The sequence below is a fragment of the Pseudochaenichthys georgianus genome, unplaced genomic scaffold (genome assembly GCF_902827115.2).
Source record: "Pseudochaenichthys georgianus unplaced genomic scaffold, fPseGeo1.2 scaffold_467_arrow_ctg1, whole genome shotgun sequence".
NCBI lineage: Eukaryota > Metazoa > Chordata > Actinopteri > Perciformes > Channichthyidae > Pseudochaenichthys > Pseudochaenichthys georgianus.
Window position 1 is genome coordinate 180,289 of NW_027263031.1, and position 23,352 is coordinate 203,640.

General features: G+C 42.1%; 1 protein-coding gene across 2 annotated transcripts; it reads right to left on the reverse strand.

The window, feature by feature from the left end:
* Positions 1-7,355: 7,355 nt before the first annotated feature.
* kics2 (KICSTOR subunit 2) lies at positions 7,356-18,721 on the reverse strand. Of its 2 annotated transcripts, none has more exons than XM_034078701.1 (5): positions 18,646-18,721; positions 16,176-16,444; positions 13,419-13,707; positions 9,862-10,326; positions 7,356-7,967 (listed from the first exon to the last, which is right to left on the reverse strand). In XM_034078701.1, exons 2-5 carry the CDS (start codon positions 16,396-16,398, stop codon positions 7,613-7,615), a joined length of 1,332 nt encoding a protein of 443 aa, XP_033934592.1. In that variant the 5' UTR covers positions 16,399-16,444; positions 18,646-18,721; the 3' UTR covers positions 7,356-7,612. The 2 variants fall into 2 exon arrangements, with proteins under 2 accessions (XP_033934592.1, XP_033934590.1); XM_034078699.1 differs by having other exon boundaries at positions 16,164-16,444.
* Between the last annotated feature and the right edge of the window lie 4,631 nt (positions 18,722-23,352).

Here is a 23,352-nt window from a genome sequence, read left to right on the forward strand (position 1 = left end):
TGAAGTCACTAGTTAACCTTAAACTCACTATAAGCTAACGGGGGGGGGGCTTTGTGTCAAAACGCCCACAAAGACATAAAAACACTTGAACAGCACACTGAATGTGGCCTCCGACAGGACTGGTAACTAATGTGTGTGTGTGTGTGTGTGTGTGTGTGTGTGTGTATGCTGATGTGTGTGTGTGTATGTGAAAGTGCCTTTTTTTTTTTAAATCCTTTTTGTTTTGGGGGGGAAGTTGAGAATCCACTCACGCATGTCCTGAACGAAGAGCAGCAGCACTCTGAATGAAATAATCATAAAGTTGTTTAGTAGATTACTGAATTATGAATTCTAGCATTAACCCATTGTGACATTGCACTTTGATGTATAGGATGGTGTACTTGGCATGTAGCATCATTAACACGTGGGTGCATTTTAAACTCAGACAGAGGGGAGGTTTCTTTGAACGTGTTTCATAATAACGGAAATGTTTTTCTGTCTGTTAGTGTTGCTGTATTTGAAAACTGAGCTTCCCTAAAGACGAGCTCGTATAGCCAAAATGGATTGTATCGACGTGTTGTATTTATATTATAAATAAACCTGAATACATTAGCATTCAAGACAAGTCATTAAAAACTGATGGGAAACTTTTACCTTAAATGAGATGTGGCTAAATGTTTGAACACTCAATAAACCTCCAGGTGTGTTCTGTACCTCTGTGGTCTCTTCAACTTCTTCCTCTCCGAACGTTTATTTAATATTCTGTTCATGTTCAGCTGTTTATCAGTATGTAGTGTCTCTACTTTAAAGAGTCCTCTCCTGCTGATGTTCAGGTGTATATCAGTATGTAGTGTCTCTACTTTAAAGAGTCCTCTCCTGCTGATGTTCAGGTGTATATCAGTGTGTAGTGTCTCTACTTTAAAGAGTCCTCTCCTGCTGATGTTCAGGTGTATATCAGTATGTAGTGTCTCTACTTTAAAGAGTCCTCTCCTGCTGATGTTCAGGTGTATATCAGTGTGTAGTGTCTCTACTTTAAAGAGTCCTCTCCTGCTGATGTTCAGGTGTATATCAGTATGTAGTGTCTCTACTTTAAAGAGTCCTCTCCTGCTGATGTTCAGGTGTATATCAGTGTGTAGTGTCTCTACTTTAAAGAGTCCTCTCCTGCTGATGTTCAGGTGTATATCAGTGTGTAGTGTCTCTACTTTAAAGAGTCCTCTCCTGCTGATGTTCAGGTGTATATCAGTGTGTAGTGTCTCTACTTTAAAGAGTCCTCTCCTGCTGATGTTCAGGTGTATATCAGTGTGTAGTGTCTCTACTTTAAAGAGTCCTCTCCTGCTGATGTTCAGGTGTATATCAGTATGCAGCGTCTCTACTTTAAAGAGTCCTCTCCTGCTGATGTTCAGGTGTATATCAGTATGTAGTGTCTCTACTTTAAAGAGTCCTCTCCTGCTGATGTTCAGGTGTATATCAGTATGTAGTGTCTCTACTTTAAAGAGTCCTCTCCTGCTGATGTTCAGGTGTATATCAGCATGTAGTGTCTCTACTTTAAAGAGTCCTCCCCTGCTGATGTTCAGGTGTATATCAGTATGTAGTGTCTCTACTTTAAAGAGTCCTCTCCTGCTGATGTTCAGGTGTATATCAGTATGTAGTGTCTCTACTTTAAAGAGTCCTCTCCTGCTGATGTCCAGGTGTATATCAGTATGTAGTGTCTCTACTTTAAAGAGTCCTCTCCTGCTGATGTTCAGGTGTATATCAGCATGTAGTGTCTCTACTTTAAAGAGTCCTCCCCTGCTGATGTTCAGGTGTATATCAGTATGTAGTGTCTCTACTTTAAAGAGTCCTCTCCTGCTGATGTTCAGGTGTATATCAGTATGTAGTGTCTCTACTTTAAAGAGTCCTCTCCTGCTGATGTTCAGGTGTATATCAGTATGTAGTGTCTCTACTTTAAAGAGTCCTCTCCTGCTGATGTTCAGGTGTATATCAGTATGTAGTGTCTCTACTTTAAAGAGTCCTCTCCTGCTGATGTTCAGGCTGTTATCAGTATGTAGTGTCTCTACTTTAAAGAGTCCTCTCCTGCTGATGTTCAGGTGTATATCAGTATGTAGTGTCTCTACTTTAAAGAGTCCTCTCCTGCTGATGTTCAGGTGTATATCAGTATGTAGTGTCTCTACTTTAAAGAGTCCTCTCCTGCTGATGTTCAGGTGTATATCAGTATGTAGTGTCTCTACTTTAAAGAGTCCTCTCCTGCTGATGTTCAGGTGTATATCAGTATGTAGTGTCTCTACTTTAAAGAGTCCTCTCCTGCTGATGTTCAGGTGTATATCAGTGATGTAGTGTCTCTACTTTAAAGAGTCCTCTCCTGCTGATGTTCAGGTGTATATCAGTATGTAGTGTCTCTACTTTAAAGAGTCCTCTCCTGCTGATGTTCAGGTGTATATCAGTAGTGTAGTGTCTCTACTTTAAAGAGTCCTCTCCTGCTGATGTTCAGGTGTATATCAGTATGTAGTGTCTCTACTTTAAAGAGTCCTCTCCTGCTGATGTTCAGGTGTATATCAGTATGTAGTGTCTCTACTTTAAAGAGTCCTCTCCTGCTGATGTTCAGGTGTATATCAGTATGTAGTGTCTCTACTTTAAAGAGTCCTCTCCTGCTGATGTTCAGGTGTATATCAGCATGTAGTGTCTCTACTTTAAAGAGTCCTCCCCTGCTGATGTTCAGGTGTATATCAGTATGTAGTGTCTCTACTTTAAAGAGTCCTCTCCTGCTGATGTTCAGGTGTATATCAGTATGTAGTGTCTCTACTTTAAAGAGTCCTCTCCTGCTGATGTCCAGGTGTATATCAGTATGTAGTGTCTCTACTTTAAAGAGTCCTCTCCTGCTGATGTTCAGGTGTATATCAGCATGTAGTGTCTCTACTTTAAAGAGTCCTCCCCTGCTGATGTTCAGGTGTATATCAGTATGTAGTGTCTCTACTTTAAAGAGTCCTCTCCTGCTGATGTTCAGGTGTATATCAGTATGTAGTGTCTCTACTTTAAAGAGTCCTCTCCTGCTGATGTTCAGGTGTATATCAGTATGTAGTGTCTCTACTTTAAAGAGTCCTCTCCTGCTGATGTTCAGGTGTATATCAGTATGTAGTGTCTCTACTTTAAAGAGTCCTCTCCTGCTGATGTTCAGCTGTTTATCAGTATGTAGTGTCTCTACTTTAAAGAGTCCTCTCCTGCTGATGTTCAGGTGTATATCAGTATGTAGTGTCTCTACTTTAAAGAGTCCTCTCCTGCTGATGTTCAGGTGTATATCAGTATGTAGTGTCTCTACTTTAAAGAGTCCTCTCCTGCTGATGTTCAGGTGTATATCAGTATGTAGTGTCTCTACTTTAAAGAGTCCTCTCCTGCTGATGTTCAGGTGTATATCAGTATGTAGTGTCTCTACTTTAAAGAGTCCTCTCCTGCTGATGTTCAGGTGTATATCAGTATGTAGTGTCTCTACTTTAAAGAGTCCTCTCCTGCTGATGTTCAGGTGTATATCAGTATGTAGTGTCTCTACTTTAAAGAGTCCTCTCCTGCTGATGTTCAGGTGTATATCAGTATGTAGTGTCTCTACTTTAAAGAGTCCTCTCCTGCTGATGTTCAAGTCTATATCAGTATGTAGTGTCTCTACTTTAAAGAGTCCTCTCCTGCTGATGTTCAGGCGTATATCAGTATGTAGTGTCTCTACTTTAAAGAGTCCTCTCCTGCTGATGTTCAGGTCTATATCAGTATGTAGTGTCTCTACTTTAAAGAGTCCTCTCATGCTGATGTTCAGGTGTATATCAGTATGTAGTGTCTCTACTTTAAAGAGTCCTCTCCTGCTGATGTTCAGGGCTATATCAGTATGTAGTGTCTCTACTTTAAAGAGTCCTCTCCTGCTGATGTTCAGGTGTATATCAGTATGTAGTGTCTCTACTTTAAAGAGTCCTCTCCTGCTGATGTTCAGGTGTATATCAGTATGTAGTGTCTCTACTTTAAAGAGTCCTCTCCTGCTGATGTTCAGGTGTATATCAGTATGTAGTGTCTCTACTTTAAAGAGTCCTCTCCTGCTGATGTTCAGGTGTATATCAGTATGTAGTGTCTCTACTTTAAAGAGTCCTCTCCTGCTGATGTTCAGGTGTATATCAGTATGTAGTGTCTCTACTTTAAAGAGTCCTCTCCTGCTGATGTTCAGGTGTATATCAGTATGTAGTGTCTCTACTTTAAAGAGTCCTCACCTGCTGATGTTCAGGTGTATATCAGTATGTAGTGTCTCTACTTTAAAGAGTCCTCTCCTGCTGATGTTCAGGTGTATATCAGTATGTAGTGTTTCTACTTTAAAGAGTCCTCTCCTGCTGATGTTCAGGTGTATATCAGTATGTAGTGTCTCTACTTTAAAGAGTCCTCTCCTGCTGATGTTCAGGTGTATATCAGTATGTAGTGTCTCTACTTTAAAGAGTCATCTCCTGCTGATGTTCAGGTGTATATCAGTATGTAGTGCTTCTACTTTAAAGAGTCCTCTCCTGCTGATGTTCAGGTGTATATCAGTATGTAGTGCTTCTACTTTAAAGAGTCCTCTCCTGCTGATGTTCAGGTGTATATCAGTATGTAGTGTCTCTACTTTAAAGAGTCCTCTCCTGCTGATGTTCAGGTGTATATCAGTATGTAGTGCTTCTACTTTAAAGAGTCCTCTCCTGCTGATGTTCAGGTGTATATCAGTATGTAGTTTCTCTACTTTAAAGAGTCCTCTCCTGTTGATGTTCAGGTGTATATCAGAGTGCAGTGTCTCTACTTTAAAGAGTCCTCTCCGGCTGATGCTCAGGTGTATATCAGTATGTAGTGTCTCTACTTTAAAGAGTCCTCTCCTGCTGATGTTCAGGTGTATATCAGTGTGTAGTGTCTCTACTTTAAAGAGTCCTCTCCTGCTGATGTTCAGGTGTATATCAGTATGTAGTGTCTCGACTTTAAAGAGTCCTCCCCTGCTGATGTTCAGGTGTATATCAGTATGTAGTGTCTCTACTTTAAAGAGTCCTCTCCTGCTGATGTTCAGGTGTATATCAGTATGTAGTGTCTCTACTTTAAAGAGTCCTCTCCTGCTGATGTTCAGGTGTATATCAGTATGTAGTGTCTCTACTTTAAAGAGTCCTCTCCTGCTGATGTTCAGGTGTATATCAGTGTGTAGTGTCTCTACTTTAAAGAGTCCTCTCCTGCTGATGTTCAGGTGTATATCAGTATGTAGTGTTTCTACTTTAAAGAGTCCTCTCCTGCTGATGTTCAGGTGTATATCAGTATGTAGTGTCTCTACTTTAAAGAGTCCTCTCCTGCTGATGTTCAGGTGTTTATCAGTGTGTAGTGTCTCTACTTTAAAGAGTCCTCTCCTGCTGATGTTCAGGTGTATATCAGTATGTAGTGTCTCTACTTTAAAGAGTCCTCTCCTGCTGATGTTCAGGTGTATATCAGTATGTAGTGTCCTCTACTTTAAAGAGTCCTCTCCTGCTGATGTTCAGGTGTATATCAGTATGTAGTGTCTCTACTTTAAAGAGTCCTCTCCTGCTGATGTTCAGGTGTATATCAGTATGTAGTGTCTCTACTTTAAAGAGTCCTCTCCTTGATGTGCAGGTGTATATCAGTATGTAGTGTCTCTACTTTAAAGAGTCCTCTCCTGCTGATGTTCAGGTGTATATCAGTATGTAGTGTCTCTACTTTAAAGAGTCCTCTCCTGCTGATGTTCAGGTGTATATCAGTATGTAGTGCTTCTACTTAAAGAGTCCTCTCCTGCTGATGTTCAGGTGTATATCAGTATGTAGTGTCTATACTTTAAAGAGTCCTCTCCTGCTGATGTTCAGGTGTATATCAGTATGTAGTGTCTCTACTTTAAAGAGTCCTCTCCTGCTGATGTTCATGTGTATATCAGTATGTAGTGTCTCTACTTTAAAGAGTCCTCTCCTGCTGATGTTCAGGTGTATATCAGTATGTAGTGTCCTCTACTTTAAAGAGTCCTCTCCTGCTGATGTGCAGGTGTATTTCAGTATGTAGTGTCTCTACTTTAAAGAGTCCTCTCCTGCTGATGTGCAGGTGTATTTCAGTATGTAGTGTCTCTACTTTAAAGAGTCCTCTCCTGCTGATGTTCAGGTGTGTATCAGTATGTAGTGTCTCGACTTTAAAGAGTCCTCTCCTGCTGATGTTCAGGTGTGTATCAGTATGTAGTGTCTCGACTTTAAAGAGTCCTCTCCTGCTGATGTTCAGGTGTGTATCAGTATGTAGTGTCTCTACTTTAAAGAGTCCTCTCCTGCTGATGTTCAGGTGTATATCAGTATGTAGTGTCTCTACTTTAAAGAGTCCTCTCCTGCTGATGTTCAGGTGTATATCAGTATGTGGTGTCTCTACTTTAAAGAGTCCTCTCCTGCTGATGTTCAGGTGTATATCCGTATGTAGTGTCTCTACTTTAAAGAGTCCTCTCCTGATGATGTTCAGGTGTATATCAGTATGTAGTGTCTCTACTTTAAAGAGTCCTCTCCTGCTGATGTTCAGGTGTATATCAGTATGTAGTGTCTCTACTTTAAAGAGTCCTGTCCTGCTGATGTTCAGGTGTATATCCGTATGTAGTGTCTCTACTTTAAAAGAGTCCTCTCCTGCTGATGTTCAGGTGTATATCAGTATGTAGTGTCTCTACTTTAAAGAGTCCTCTCCTGGCTGATGTTCAGGTGTAAATCGTAGTTAGTGTCTCTACTTTAGAGTCCTCCTGCTGATGTGGCAGTGTATTTCAGTATATAGTGTCCTCTACTTTAACGAAGTCTCTCCTGCTGATGTGCGAGGTGTATTTCAGTATGTAGTGTCTCTACTTTAAAGAGTGCCTCTCTGCTGATGTTCAGGTGTATATCGAGTATGTGTATGTGTCTCTTACTTTAAAAGAGGCCTCTTCCTGCTTGATGTGGCAAGGTGTATTTCAGTATAATAGTGTCTCTACTTTAAAGAATCCTGCTTCCTGCTGATGTGGGGCAGGTGTATTTCAGTATGTAGTGTTCTACTTTAAAGAGTCCTCTCCTGTCTGATGTTCAGGTGTATATCAGTATGTAGTGTCTCTACTTTAAAGCAGTCTCTCCTGCTGATGTGCGAGGTGTATATCAGTATGATAGTGTTTCTACTTTAAAGAGTCCTCTCGCTGGCTGATGTTCAGGTGTATATCAGTATGTAGTGTCTCTACTTTAAAGAGTCCTCTCCTGCTGAGTGTTACAAGTGATGTCAACATGTCAATTTGAAGTCATATGTACCATAAATCCTTATAACATAAGTGAAAGTAATAAAAGACAACATGACATGTATGGCTGTGATTTAGAAGTATTTGATCAGTGAATCATTTCTTGAGCCAGATGTGAAATAATCTCAAAGCTTTATTTAACTTGGATCAATGACGACAATTCAAATGTAAAGTAAACAGAATTAAAATCTAAAGTTAAATTAAGCATTTCTTTTTGGTCTGGAACATTTTTGGCACATTTCATAATCTGAATGTTTGCATTGCAGTCTTACGTGTATTCAAAGAAATACAAATAATAGACGCAGAAACTCAACGGACTGAAGCTGGACCACAGAACACTTGGAGCGTGTTAGTAATCAGAGAGCCGTTTCCTCACCCCTTGGATCCGGGTTTGAGCGAGCTGAAGGGCTTGGTGTTCCTCAGCGAGCCGGAGATCTCCTGCAGGAAAGCGGCGATGTGAAGATCTTTCTCCGATTTCTTGCCGTCGAAAATCACCACGAGCGTGAAGTGTGGCTCCGGCCTGGTGAGGAAGTAGGTGCTCGTCACCTTGTCGTCGTAGAAGTGAACCACCTTGTCCAGCGTGTTGAGTTCTGCGGCGCGGTCGCCCATCATCATGATGACGTTCGGCCAATGGGTGAGCGGACGCTCGCCCGTCGGCAGCGACACCACGGCCGGAAACTGCTCCACGCCTTTAGGAGCTTCGCGGTACGAGTGGGGGTGATGGTACCTGGAGGAGGAGACATGTTATGGGTGTTAAAGGTCCCATGGCCATTTCCACTGATCATAGTTCCATCGTCGAGGTCGACTAGAATAGATTTATACTTTATACCAAACTCACATTGATTCCGCATACAGCATCTGTGTGTATCCACTCTCTCCACTAAACGGCTCGCTGCAGCTCCCCCCCCTCCCCCCCTCCCTGTGAGCCCAGTGTGCTCCGATTGGTCGGGACCAGTCGGGACGTTGTGAATCGCGCTGAGCTCCGTGGAGGTGTGATTTCCTTGTTTAGCGAAACACAGCCAAACTCACCCTGAGCACACACAAAGTCACAGCCGAAGTAAAAACAATAAGTGTGGCTTGATACCGAGTAAGAAACAGGTTGATGAACGCAGAGAGAATGGGTCTGCAGAGAGAATTTCACCGCAATCCCAACTGTCTGTTATCAGCCTGCAGCCAGGGAGGAGAGATCAGCAGAGCTGCCTGCACTGAGTGTGAGGAAGTCCGTGGATTGGTCAATTTGGACCAATCAGCGTGGGCTTAACGTAACGGCTCCACGGATTGGTCCATTTCGTTCCGGGGACGACATGACATCATGCGTACCCAGAAGAATCAAATGGACAGTGACGTATCTCCAACGAGGCGTTTTGGGGAGGTCTTCTTTGTGTCAGAGTTTTACTCGCTACAGGGGGTTTTGACTCTGCAGACCGGTTACATGCAGAAAAGCCTTCATAACAACAAGGGGACGGGTCAGAACCGGAAAAGCATGACATGGGCCCTTTAAGATAAGAGGTACTTTACTGGGGGGCTTCTTCTGTATACGCGATGCTTTCTGCCCTTCTACTCATTTTGTTTGTTTTTTCGGATGTATAAACTGTCTAATTGTTGAAATAGTAGAATAAACTACAAAATTCAGAGAAATGTTGACTGTATGACTGAAACTTGGGTGCGCGTCCCAATGCTAACATTACCCCCGCTGAGTAAGTATTAATAGCATTAGTTGTGCTGTTAAACGACTATTTGAACTGTTTATCTATCACATTTTTGCATTCCTGCATCGTTTCTGAACATCTTTAGATTACCACTGGATTTAGTTAACGACCAACAGGTGTGTTCAAAGATCAAAGCGTTTCCACGGCAACGCCCTCCCAGAGAACGAGAGACAGCGGGTGTTTCTCAATGTCGAGTACGCTTGCTTGGTAGCACATGTCTTCCGAGTCACTTGCTTCAGAAGCGAGGCAAGAATCCTTCCTGGCATTCGGAAAATAGAAGAGTGGAACAGGCGAGCAAGTGTGCATGTGTGCGAGAGGCCCCGTCTTACATTGTCCGCCTCAGATTTGGGGAAATTGGTCCGTGCGCAAAGCATTGTGGGGATTTTAAGACCGGAGTCTACACATGTGCAGCCTTGAAATGGCTCCAAACGAAGTACGCCGGGCTCGGTAGGATTCCAAGTATGCTGGACATTGGAACAGTCCTTCGGCGGCACTCGATGACGTAGCATGCTTGAAATAGTGGCTCTGGAGCATCCTTCCTCGACATTGAGAAACACCCAGCCTGTCAGAGAATGTATTAACAATATTGTGCTGCATTATTGCTTCTAAGTAAAAAACTGTAACTCCAATCAGCTAAATATCCTACCAGAGTATTTAGGACACCAGATGAACACCTGAGGACTCTCGTGTTTGCTATATGTGGAAGTCTGTTGGATTAAATGAGCGTATCGGTGCGGCCGTGACAAATGTCCCTACATAATGATCACCTAATGATGTATGAAGAGTGGAAATTGTGGCCAGCCGAGCGATAGTTGAAAAACAACGGAAGAAGGAGAATAAGATGAGACACGTAAGTAGTATACTGTGTGCGGCTTCGCCAGTCACACAGAATAAATAAAAAAGTGACCGTACCCGTGTCCCTGGAAGCTCTCTGAGCATCTGTTGTCGAACACCAGCGACACGTTGCTGGCGTCGTGCTTCCTGATGAAGGAGCAGATCTTCCCGCTGAAGTCGGGCGCGGTGCGGGCCGTCAGAGCCTTCATGTCCCCGGCTGCCGTCTGCCGGCTCAGAGCATCGTGGAAGTAGAAGCTGAACTTAGCGAGCAGCAACACCTGGAAGCGCTGCAGCCACAGGTACAGGTGAGGCGGCTGCACGGCCTTCTGGGACTGACCTCCGAACATGTGCTTCCGGGTCTCTTTCTGCCGCTGGAACAACTGACCCCAGGCCAGCAGCTTGGAGTTGGCGCCGTGGAGACTGAGCAGAGCGGGGAGGAAACTCCACTCGGAAATCTGAGCCTGGCAGCGAAGAAGCTGAAAAATAACGTCCAATTCAGTCTGGAAACATTCCTCCACTCGAGTCAGGATGGGGTGGTGGAACCTGAGGAAGAGGAGGAGGAGGAAGAGGAGGAGATGAGTAAGAACGCATGTAGTGACTGAAGCCTTGTTTGTAGGTGAGTCACTCTGTAAAGACCTCTGAGACAAATGTGTAATTTATGTGAATTATGTTATTCATACATTTTGATTCAGTTCCTTTAATTCTCTCCAATTGAAAAAAATTAAATAAATAAAGATTATAAAAGAGTTAAAGTAAGCAAATCTAAAAAATGTATTAAAAAAATAATATAATTAAAATACACATTATGTAATGTTATTCATCGTAGCATATTTCAAGTGTATTTGTATTAAATGGACACACACACACACACCCCCCCCCCCTCAGTTGTTGCCCAGCAGCACCAACCGTTTTTCCCACCGTTAGTCAGCCGTTAGTTAGCCGTACACAGAGAGAGACAGTATACGCTGCTACATCACACACACACACACACACACACACACACACACACACACACACACACACACACACACACACACACACACACACACACACACACACACACACACACACACACACACACACACACACACACACACACACACACACACACACACACACACACACACACACACACACACACACACACACACACACACACAATATTTAGGCTCCCCATATATCTTGAGGTCTGCTGACATGAAGATTCACCTTCACCCTCCACAGTGTGTGTTTCTGCTGACACGTCTCCAGGGAGAAGTTGGTTTGTGTTTTTGCGATTCAAGCAGATTGTCTTCCTCCTCCAGCCCCGATATGTCACTCTCTCTCTAACAAGATTAATGTATATGATATATAATAAATTATAATCCAGGACACAGCAGGTAAAGGAGGTGGAAGACGTTTGTTTTTAGAGCTGCTAATTGTGTTCTTTGGTGGAGCCTAAAGTCCTAAAGACACAACTGTCCCTTCGGATTAGTTTTTTGTAGAAATCCTTAAAGGTGGGGTAAGTAATTCACTTCAGAAACACTTTGTTATATTCCATGGAATGCTCTTAACGTCCGATAGCAATGAATATCTGGAATGCTTTGACAAAAAATCCATTACAAAATTATCTGTGGAAGCCGTGGCGCTGTAAAAAGCACGACCAATCATCTGAGCCGGCTAAAGTAACTGGATGGCCTGCCTGCCTGTCAGCCCTCCATCGGGGCACAAACTGATCTATGCCCTCATTGGTCATGTGCGCGTTCCTGTGTGTTGGAGGCGGGGCTCTGTGAGGAAGGGGCAGATTTTTTTCGGCTGCGTATTTTCAGAGTCTAGCCACTCGAGCGGCTTTCTCCATTTTTACCTCCCCACCTTTAACTTGTGATCTGAACATTAACTGAAATGCTTCATTGTCACTTAAATAAGACGTAAAAGGACTAAAATGACTCAAAAGCAGGATTTCTGCAATGAAAGAATGATATTGTATAAATTGATCATAATGCAAAACCTTATTTATTTGCAAATGACCAGTAATTCAGGGTGTCAAATAAGTATAGTTTGTAAAAGGGACAATATTTCTCCCTGAAATATAGTGCAGTCCAAATAAACTCAACTAAAGTACCTCAGTATTGCACACAACGACAGTACTGTAGTAGTTGTGTGTATTAGTACCCACTTGGAGCAGTACTTGCAAAAATAACCATTACTTTAAGGTGTAAAATAGATATAGTGTGTAAAGGGTAAACTCAACTAAAGTACCTCAGTAAAGCACATCAGCACAGTACTGGAGTATTGTGTGTATTAGTAGCCACTAGTGTGTATTAGTAGCCACTAGGGTGTATTAGTAGCCACTTGTGTGTATTAGTAGCCACTAGTGTGTATTAGTAGCCACTAGTGTGTATTAGTAGCCAGGCACTAGTGTGTATTAGTAGCCACTTGTGTGTATTAGTAGCCACTAGTGTGTATTAGTAGCCAGGCACTAGTGTGTATTAGTAGCCACTTGTGTGTATTAGTAGCCACTAGTGTGTATTAGTAGCCACTAGTGTGCATTAGTAGCCACTAGTGTGTATTAGTAGCCACTAGTGTGTATTAGTAGCCACTAGTGTGTATTAGTAGCCACTAGTGTTTATTAGTAGCCAGCCACTAGTGTGTATTAGTAGCCACTAGTGTGTATTAGTAGCCACTAGTGTGCATTAGTAGCCACTAGTGTGTATTAGTAGCCACTAGTGTGTATTAGTAGCCACTAGTGTGTATTAGTAGCCACTAGTGTGTATTAGTAGCCACTAGTGTTTATTAGTAGCCAGCCACTAGTGTGTATTAGGAGCCACTAGTGTGTATTAGTAGCCACTGGTGTGTATTAGTAGCCACTAGTGTGTATTAGTAGCCACTAGTGTGTATTAGTAGCCACTAGTGTTTATTAGTAGCCAGCCACTAGTGTGTATTAGGAGCCACTAGTGTGTATTAGTAGCCACTGGTGTGTATTAGTAGCCACTAGTGTGTATTAGTAGCCACTAGTGTGTATTAGTAGCCACTAGTGTGTATTAGTAGCCACTAGTGTTTATTAGTAGCCAGCCACTAGTGTGTATTAGTAGCCACTAGTGTGTATTAGTAGCCACTAGTGTGCATTAGTAGCCACTAGTGTGTATTAGTAGCCACTAGTGTGTATTAGTAGCCACTAGTGTGTATTAGGAGCCACTGGTGTGTATTAGTAGCCACTAGTGTGTATTAGTAGCCACTAGTGTGTATTAGGAGCCACTGGTGTGTATTAGTAGCCACTTGTCTGTATTATTAGCCACTTGTGTGTATTAGTGGCCACTAGTGTGTATTAGTAGCCACTAGTGTGTATTAGTAGCCACTAGTGTGTATTAGTAGCCACTTGTGTGTATTAGTAGACACTAGTGTGTATTAGTAGCCACTTGTGTGTATTAGTAGCCACTCGTGTGTATTAGTAGCCACTAGTGTGTATTAGTAGCCAATTGTGTGTATTAGTAGCCAATTGTGTGTATTAGTAGCCACTTGTGTGTATTAGTAGCCACTAGTGTGTATTAGTAGCCAATTGTGTGTATTAGTAGCCAATTGTGTGTATTAGTAGCCACTTGTGTGTATTAGTAGCCACTTGTGTGTATTAGTAGCCACTAGTGTGTATTAGTACCCACTTGGAGCAGTACTTGGAGCTGACGGCCTGCATGGAGCTCAGCAGCTCCTCTGAGTTGAGGCTCTTCTGTCCGCTCAGCGCGTGCAGCTTCTCGTAGAGCTCGGACAGGTCCATGCGAGCCTGAGTGAAGTGGCACAGCTGCTCCGACAGGTGAGACAACAGGTCCTCCAGGTAGGAGGCGGAGCCTGGAACGCCGTGACGCCCCCCCGACACCACCTTCCTCAGCTCGTTGTACAGCGAGGTGTAGAGGCTGCGGATCGAGTCCTTCCTGCTGAAGAAGGACTGGCCGCCTGCAGAGAGAGAGAGGAGCAGCACAAGCTTGAAGGTCACTTATTGTGCAAAATCCACTTCTCCATGTCTCTTCTACGTCAACATGTGTCCCCTCTTCTCCATGTCTCTTCTACATCAACATGTGTCCCCTCTTCTCCATGTCTCCTCTACATCAACATGTGTCCCCTCTTCTTCACATCTCTTCTACATCAACATGTGTCCCCTCTTCTCCATGTCTCCTCTACATCAACATGTGTCCCCTCTTCTTCATGTCTCTTCTACATCAACATGTGTCCCCTCTTCTTCATGTCTCTTCTACATCAACATGTGTCCCCTCTTCTTCATGTCTCCTCTACATCAACATGTGTCCCCTCTTCTTCATGTCTCTTCTACATCAACATGTGTCCCCTCTTCTTCATGTCTCCTCTACATCAACATGTGTCCCCTCTTCTTCATGTCTCTTCTACATCAACATGTGTCCCCTCTTCTTCATGTCTCTTCTACATCAACATGTGTCCCCTCTTCTCCATGTCTCTACTACATCAACATGTGTCCCCTCTTCTTCATGTCTCTTCTACATGTGTCCCCTCTTCTTCATGTCTCTTCTACATCAACATGTGTCCCCTCTTCTTCATGTCTCTTCTACATCAGCATGTGTCCCCTCTTCTTCATGTCTCTTCTACATCAACATGTGTCCCCTCTTCTTCATGTCTCTTCTACATCAACATGTGTCCCCTCTTCTTCATGTCTCTTCTACATCAACATGTGTCCCCTCTTCTTCATGTCTCTTCTACATCAACATGTGTCCCCTCTTCTTCATGTCTCTTCCACATCAGCATGTGTCCCCTCTTCTTCATGTATCTTCTACATCAACATGTGTCCCCTCTTCTTCATGTCTCCTCTACATCAACATGTGTCCCCACTTCTTCATGTCTCTTCTACATCAACATGTGTCCCCTCTTCTCCATGTCTCTTCTACATCAACATGTGTCCCCTCTTCTTCATGTCTCTTCTACATGTGTCCCCTCTTCTTCATGTCTCTTCTACATCAACATGTGTCCCCTCTTCTTCATGTCTCTTCTACATCAGCATGTGTCCCCTCTTCTTCATGTCTCTTCTACATCAACATGTGTCCCCTCTTCTCCATGTCTCTTCTACATCAACATGTGTCCCCTCTTCTTCATGTCTCTTCTACATCAACATGTGTCCCCTCTTCTTCATGTCTCTTCTACATCAACATGTGTCCCCTCTTCTTCATGTCTCTTCTACATCAACATGTGTCCCCTCTTCTTCATGTCTCTCCTACATCAACAATCAATCAATCTAAAGTAACAGACAGAGAATCAGCACTTTGGAAACAGGGCTGAAACAGAGGGCATTATGGGTAATGCTGCAATGATCTGTTTGGTGTTTCAGCCAATCAGAGACAGGCTCTGGATATATCTGAGAGCTGTGATATACTGATGAGAAACAGGATAATAGAAAACCCTAGCCCTTTACTTTATTTACTACTTCCATGTCTACATGTATATTTTTTACTTTTTTTAAATGCTATTTTATTTCTATTTGAGATGTTTACATTTTGGATTGTTTATTTCTAGTCTTTTAATTTGTCCTTGTCTTTTTATGCTGCTGAAACACAACAAAGTACTTCTTATCTGATCTTGTCTTTGTGCACCCGTCCCCGTTCGGTCCTTAGACTCTGAAAGCCGTTTTCCAATAAAGATCTAAACAAATATATATATATATATATATATATAAAAAGTGAGGAAGAGGAGGAGGAAGAAATCAGTGTTTGCTGCAGGAGAGGAAATGGATTTCTTCCAGGATTCATGAGCTACAGCGCCACCTGGTGTTAAGGTAAGGAAATAAGACTTTTCAGGGATTCAACTTCATTTCACCTAAAGAGAATACAATACATGATATCTTATGTATATTATCCTGTTAGTAAGTATATTACACACAATCTGTCAAATACTGGGATGATTTGACGTAAAGTCCAGCATCATATCAGCACACCATGTGTTGTACGTGTAAACGGTTACTATGAATGTTAAATTAATGTAGTGTCGAAAAAAGAACAACATTTATCAGCTAAAAGTACTCAAGGAAGTGCTCAAGGTGTACAAAGGCTATTTTTACTGTTTCATATTAAATAACTTGATTTGGTCTTGATTTTTAATTACTAACAAATATATATATAAGAGTATTTGTAATGTTCTGATTAGCCAATGTGGAGCACAGCGTGTATACTTTATGTACTACTGTCGTGTAAATGTAGGGCAGGAGAAAATACAATATTTACCTTTGAATTGTTATTAAAGTAAATACAAGTAACTCAAAATAGTATTCAAGTATAGTACTTGAGTAAATGTACTACATTACACGTAATCTTGTTTCTTTTAGATGATACCAGTGCTACTGTAGGTTCCACCCCTTCCTGTGATTATATTTGACATTCTTCCCGATGTTTTACCCATTTTCTGACCCAGGAATGTCATGTTGTGGTAGGCCTTCTCAGCTGCTGCCAGGTGTCCCAGGGCTCCCAGCAGCGAGGCCCAGACGGCCCCCCCACTGCGGCTGCTGCTGTCCTTCTCCTTCTCCACGTAGTCCTTAGCCCGGTCGAAGGAGAACATGCCGAGCTGCGTGAAGAAGCTCTCCAAGATGGCCCTCTCCCGGGGGACGGGGCGCAGCTCCTCCACCTCCGACATCTGGGCGGACGCTCCCCAAAACACACGGAGAGAAGAGGGGGATGACCTGCAGACAGAGGAGGGAAGAGGTCCATAAGTACATGTTGGGAACATCCTGAATGTCCTCTTCCAGCATGAGAGTAGCATGCTACAAAGGTATCAACTGTAGCTGTGAACATGACAGGATGTGAGATGACCTGGAAGAGCATCAGGACTGTTTGAGGCAGATGATAGCTATGTGATGAACATGATGCTTCAGCCTCTATGGAGAGAGACATCAAGCATGCTCATTTCTGACGTGGAGCTGATCTGAAGTAAACATTGAATACTGCTTTCTATTCCTCCATCTTGTGACTGGGTGACTCCCTCTCTTGGATATCAGCCTGTGAAGGACACTGCTCAGGAACTAGTTGATGCTCTGTATGTGATGACTACTTCCAGAGGTACATGGTGTACTTGTACTCCACTACATGTATTTAATACCTTTAGTTACTTCACAGACGTGGATGTTCTCACAAAACACAACATCCCTCCCCTTGTCAGATCGATCTGCCTCTCACTACAGCAGTTGAAGGACTGCTTGACGGAGATTAGATCCTGGCTGAGACTAAACGTCCTCACCCTCAACGAGAGCAAGACCGAGGTCATCTTTTTTGGACCCCGACCTCCGGCCCCTCCGGTTGATATTCTGGGCTCCCTCAATAAAAACATCCTCCCCTCTGTCCTGAACCTTGGAGTGACCTTCAATAGCGCTTTTAAATTGGATAAGCAGGTCAGCACTGTAGTCAAGACCTGCTTTTTCAAAATACGACTATTGGCTAAGACCAAGTCGTTTCTCTCTTTTAAAGACCTAGAAAGGGTTATTAACGCCGGGGTCCGGAGTCGAGGCTGATCCTCTTGCTGTAGTCCTGTGTCCTGGATCCTCTATCCCGAGTTCTGGATTAAGTCGTGGACTTCGGGTCGTGGCTGAACCCGTCTCTGCTTCCCTGATGGCTCCCTCAGGACTGTAGCTGACATCCTCGTGGATTCATCTTCTCTCATCTTCTCATTACAGACACATGCATTTCCTATCATTCGGTCTATATGCTGTAAAATGTATTATCTCTTGGATTTACACACGGCATCTATTGCAGTCTGTCCGTCCTGGAGAGGGATCCCTCCTCTGCTGCTCTCCTGAGGTTTCTCCCATGTTCCTTTAAACTGTGGGTTCTCTCCGGAAGTGTTTCCTTGTACGATGTGAGGGTCTAAGGACAGAGGGTCTAGGACAGAGGGTCTAAGGACAGAGGGTCTAAGGACAGAGGGTGTCGTTTTTCTCATACTGATATTCTGAACAATCTGTGTTGTTGTATTTGCTGTAAAGTGTCTCTACTGTAGGCTATTTTTATTATATGTACAGCACTTTGGCTCCACCAAACATCGTTTATAAATGTGCTATATAAATAAAACTTGATGTGGATGAATGATGTGAAATATAATCAAGGAGTAAACCTGGAGTAAATCCACCAGCTACCCTGCAGTCTACAAAGCCATTCAGACTAGCTGCACCTTCACCAGCTACCCTGCAGTCTACAAAGTACTTCAGACTAGCTGCACCTTCACCAGCTTTGAGAACACTTTCATGATCAATCATTATAAAACATATCATATATATTATTCTGAAATGGACCAATCTGCACAACGACTACTTTCACTGTCTTTCACTATATTTAGATGAGAATACTTTCTACTTCCACCTCTGCCAAACTAACGGCTATCTAACCGTTATTGACAGTTACGTCTAGGTACGAAATAAACGTTCTTCAAACCACAATACACTAATTGTAATGCCTTTTAAACAGCTGAATATCATTTCAAAACAAATCCCTTTATAACCACATCTCTAATGTCCCTCAATATGTACTTTAAACGACAATAATTGTAAAAATATTGCTTTATTTATTCCTTCTAGGTGAGAACATACGTAACACTAATCCAACACATTTTTAAACTTGCTGATATCATTTCAATTCAAATCCCTTCACAATAATGCCTTTACATTCCCTCAATATGTACTTAAACGAGAACAATAGTGTGAATGTGAGCTAACGGCTATCTAACGGCTAACTGACCGTTTTTGACAGTGACGTAAAATACGTTCTTATAACCACAATACACACATTTTACCCACTTTTTAACTTCTTGATATCATTTCAAAACAATTCCTTCCATTACCAACCCGCTAATTTCGCACAATATGTACTTAAAACGACAATAATTGTAAATACTTGCCTTAATCAAGCTAACAGGCTAACTGGCGGACGCCATATTGGCTAGATGGGATATAAACACTACGGCAAGCCAAGAGTAACAATTCAAAAAGCGTTTGGTCGAGTTGGCATCAGTTTGGGTTTTTATTATACAAATATTATTTACAAATCTGTGTGGAGATTAGTGTCTGTACGGGTACACCAATTGCGATTGTTTCTATTATTTTTACACTATTTGTATTCACTTTTGTATGTAAATACACATTTTAACATGAAAACCGAATTATTTGCACTCCAAAAACGTAACGTAAATGTATTAACGTATCCAAACATCAGTTTTCTTCAACAGATGGTACACATTTACAAATGTGTCCATTTACAGCTTGTGATGCAAACATATTCACATACTATATTATTTTAGCTTTGTGTTTTAGACAGTGCACATTAATCAACATTTAAGTGTTCACCTTAATGTAGACGTGCCCGAGTAAGCTTATTATCATCTGTAGTCCCTGCCTGGTCATTTTATTCCTTTGCACCATGCTTTGCACGCAATTTCAAACATCGGAACACAAGAAGCTATTACTTTACACATGCACAAACCTATTGATATACAGTTGCACGACATTTCTCTTAAAAAACATCCCTTATAAAACTTCAGAGAAGTCAAAGGGTTCGTGTCTGCTTCAATCACAGCTCTGTCTCTGGGTTTGTTCTTTTGAACACAGTCTCTGAACATTCCTGATGTTCTGGCTCTGCCCACTGCATGCAAAGCTAATTACTTCTGAGAAAACGGTTCCAACCCAAATTGATAACCGGATAATCAGATGAAGTGCAGGCAAATAAAACACGGGCCATTAGTGAGTACCGCGGGAAAAGGACATTTGAATTCTTAGCAGTTTGTTTATATGTATGTATTCGTGTATAGATGTACAGACTATACAGAGCTTTAGCAATTGCCTGTAACTATGGTCATGACAATAAAGCTATTGAATTGAATTGAGCGAGAAGTGACCAAATGTGAAGAGGGACAAAGTAATGACTCAGATTCAACGGTAAACATGATGTATCTTTCTATTTATTTAGCTAACCACTATTTAGACTACGTGTTTTTGATTGACTTAATTAAATGGATTCACTACATCAATGTATGTTTTTTCAGGCCGCCATGCTTCGTCCTTTCTGTGGCCAACATCTGGGGACAGTTCAAGTGCTCTGTGGCTCCTGAGGCAACATGTACAGTGTGTGGCAGAAGTTGAACACAACAGTAAGTTCACTTTTTTTTATTGTATCTGTTTCAAATGCAAGAAATAAGAATTCAACACACTACTCTGTTTAGAATACTAATGGCAGATTCGCACACTAGTTATCAGCATGAAGGACACGTGTTTTCATTGTCTGTTTATGTGAAATATGTAGAAGCCATCATTACATTGTAGACCAATGCATGATTAAATACACAAAACATGTGTATTATGTTATACATTCATAATTGTGTATTAGTTCTATCTTTATAGAGAACATTCTACATTCAGAATCAGACTGTGAGACGGTGAGCGGCTGGGAAGTCACACCGCCATGCGGCACAAACAGGTGCTGACGTGATGTTTCCTTCATCCTCAGGCGTTCCATAGGGAGGGTCAGGAACTCACGCTCGGGACCACCAGTGTCCCCTCCATCCTCAGTGTGTCCTCCATCCTCAGTGTGTCCCTCATCATCAGTGAACTTAACTGACGTCTCATGAGAGGAGTCGAACGAGGCACCTTTGAAGCCGCGGTTGCTCCATCCCACACATTGGCTCTGTTCATATTGAACCTGCTGCAAGATGGATTTGTTATATTCTGCAACAATGTCCTCCGCAGTCAGGTGTGCTGTGCTGGGAAAGACAAAGTGATGTGTTGTAATATTAAATGATGAAGCTAGTAATGAGATTTACAGAATAGAATAGAACAATTAAGTGGTAAAAGTAACAATTAATACCTTTGCTCCATTTTGTCTTCTGGCTCAGACTGGCTATCAATAATGAGAAGTGCATACACAGTAGTGTAGTTGCTGCAGTGAGAAGACAGCTGAATAATGACTTTCAAATACATAATATATGCATGACAGTCGTATTTACAAAAGGATGTCGATCCTCTTCCTGTTTTCAATACATTGGGTTCTAAACAGCACGTGTGGCGTACTCCTGCACAACCTTTTAACATTTGAAATGCAAGAAACAATATCTGATCTTTGAAAAATATTTGTGGGTGTTTTCTGTATCGTCTTCACTAAGATGTCAGATGTTGTCGGTGTCCTTTGGAAATGTATGAAAGTATAATTGTTCTGCTTCCTTCCTACCCACTGATTGGAGGCTATACAAACAAACAAATGTAAAATAAAGATACACACCAACAACTGTCACGATGCGACTGTCAACATCGTTCACCTATAGAAGTGGTTCTGACCCGGGGCAGACTGGACCTCCTCCTGGAAGGTATTTATGATTTCATGTTCACAAACTCAAACCTACATGGTATAATAATTACATTGTAATCAGTCTTACCCAATCAGACGCTGGCTGTGGTGCCTGAGAGGTCTGATAAAGGTAAACAACAAATATATTCAAACTGCTGTACTGTTAAAACATTCTGCTTCTTGTGGCACAAAATAACATGTTGACGATGTTTTATTTTACCCAGCAAACTGTTGTCCATTCGTGGAGTGCTCACTTTTGGAACATTTGGAATGTCCCACACCCGCATTCACAAATGAGTGACTGAAATAAAATACATTCACTTTAATTAAGAATAAATCCAAACTGACCAAGGTACAGTATATTGTTGACTGTCCTTTAACTCTCACATTAGGATTTACATTGGGGCAACCAACTCCTCTCTGCACCTATAATATATCTATATGATGTCAAGAGTTACATTTAGGTGCAGTGCTGTCTCTTGACTTGCAAACTCTTTTACCAAACAAGCTAACGCTAGCTGGGTAAATATGACGCTCTTTGTATCAAAACAAAACTTCCCTTCTTATATATATCGACTTTTTCCACTTCGATCAACTTTGTTTCCTCCGGCTTCAATTGGCAGCAGTCTTGTTCGTTCTCTCTATGTCTGGTCAGACATCAATCTGTTCCACGTAGCGTGCCCCCTAGAGGCCTGGAGCACTTCCGGAATGTTTTTGTATGTGCTTTGGGATTTGTACTTGCTTTGGACTTTGCATATCGTTTAGGTATTTGCAGCGTTTTTTTGTTTAATGTGGAGGAAGAGTCTGACAACTACAGCTCAGTGAGGTAAAGGACTCCGAGTGTTTAGATAGTTCACTTTAGTCTAAGTTCAAATGGTTTGGTCACGATTTATGTAAACACATATTTCCAAGGCACTCCTTTATAATTATTGGGATAAACAGGTTTGAAATCATTCCAATGTAAACTATAGGACAGTAACCAAAGATATCCTTTACAACTGGAGAGATAAAAACAAATGCATAAATAAATGTTAAGGTAAAATAAGATATGAACAACACAAATAAAATAAGTTACATTAATTTGTTATTGGTTATGTTCACATACTTATTTGATTACATCCACTTCTTGTCTAAGATGACAACAGAGACTTTCGACCCCAACCAGCTGTTGACTTGTGGATGCAAGCAGCTAATCGCAGACTCACCCAGAGAGGAAGAAGTAGGCCTACATCATCAGCTAGCATGTCTGACAGAGAGGAAGACAGTCAGGAGGGGAGTGATGACAGCTTGTAGGATTACTGGTCGAGCTAATGTTGTCTGTGTTCACCTCAGTGTGTGTGTTCTGTGTTCACCTCTGCATGTGTGTGTTCTGTGTTCACCTCAGTGTGTGTGTTCTGTGTTCACCTCAGTGTGTGTGTTCTGTGTTCACCTCAGTGTGTTCAGTGCCGTGTGTCTGGCAAATAAAGTCAAGACCCCTCAAAAGTTACGGTTTATTTCATTTTAAGGATGAGCAGCAAGCACCATCTCCAGGTGCTCCTCTGAGAACCAGGGCACAACAGTTATGTGCACCCCTGATTATAAGCCGACTCTATAAAACGACATGAGCGTCGATGTTATGGGATTCAATTTCATTTTGTAGACACTTATTGCGTCAGAGGACATTTTAACCCTCCGACTCACGAGTTGTTTTTGGTGGATTGGCAAAGAACGCATGTTTGTTTCGCTGCAACTAACAGTTGTTCATAATGAATCCGGCAGCAATTTAACAATCAATATTTTAGTTTATGAAATACTCCAAAAAAGGGGGGAAATGCAAGGTGCTGTCTTCAGGTTGCTTTGTTCGCCCAAGATATTTATTATGTAATTTTTAAAAAAAAATTATTTAACCAGATAAAAAAGCATTCTTTCACACACAGTGACGTCACGAGCTACCCACAATGCAACACGCGCCATATATATAAATACGCCATTTTCCTGGAGGTGCTAATATCCTGGAGGTGCAAATATAAACAGCTAGCTAACGTAGCCACGCAGAGCGCACTAGGTTTTCTTTCTGAATTAACGACCGAAGAAATCGCTGCATGTCTTCGGATCACATCTCTGGACTTGAGGGGTGTGCTCTCGGTCGGTACCAGCGTGAACTAGAGCTGTGTCCGATTGCCCTTACAGACTGCCTGCAGGTGTATGGAAAAACGACAGTGGCCTTCGTCGATTTTGGCAGCATCTACGTCTATCTTCTGGAAACTCCAGGTGAATACCCCACTTGTCACAA

Coding starts and splice junctions, on each gene's coding strand:
- kics2 (XM_034078699.1), bottom strand. CDS start 16,398: ATGTCGGAGGTGGAGGAGCTGCGCCCCGTCCCCCGGGAGAGGGCCATC. Junction 13,708..16,163: donor ATTCCTGGGTCAGAAAATGG/GTAAAACATCGG, acceptor CTCTCTCTGCAG/GCGGCCAGTCCTTCTTCAGC. Junction 10,327..13,418: donor AGCTCCAAGTACTGCTCCAA/GTGGGTACTAAT, acceptor CCTCTTCCTCAG/GTTCCACCACCCCATCCTGA.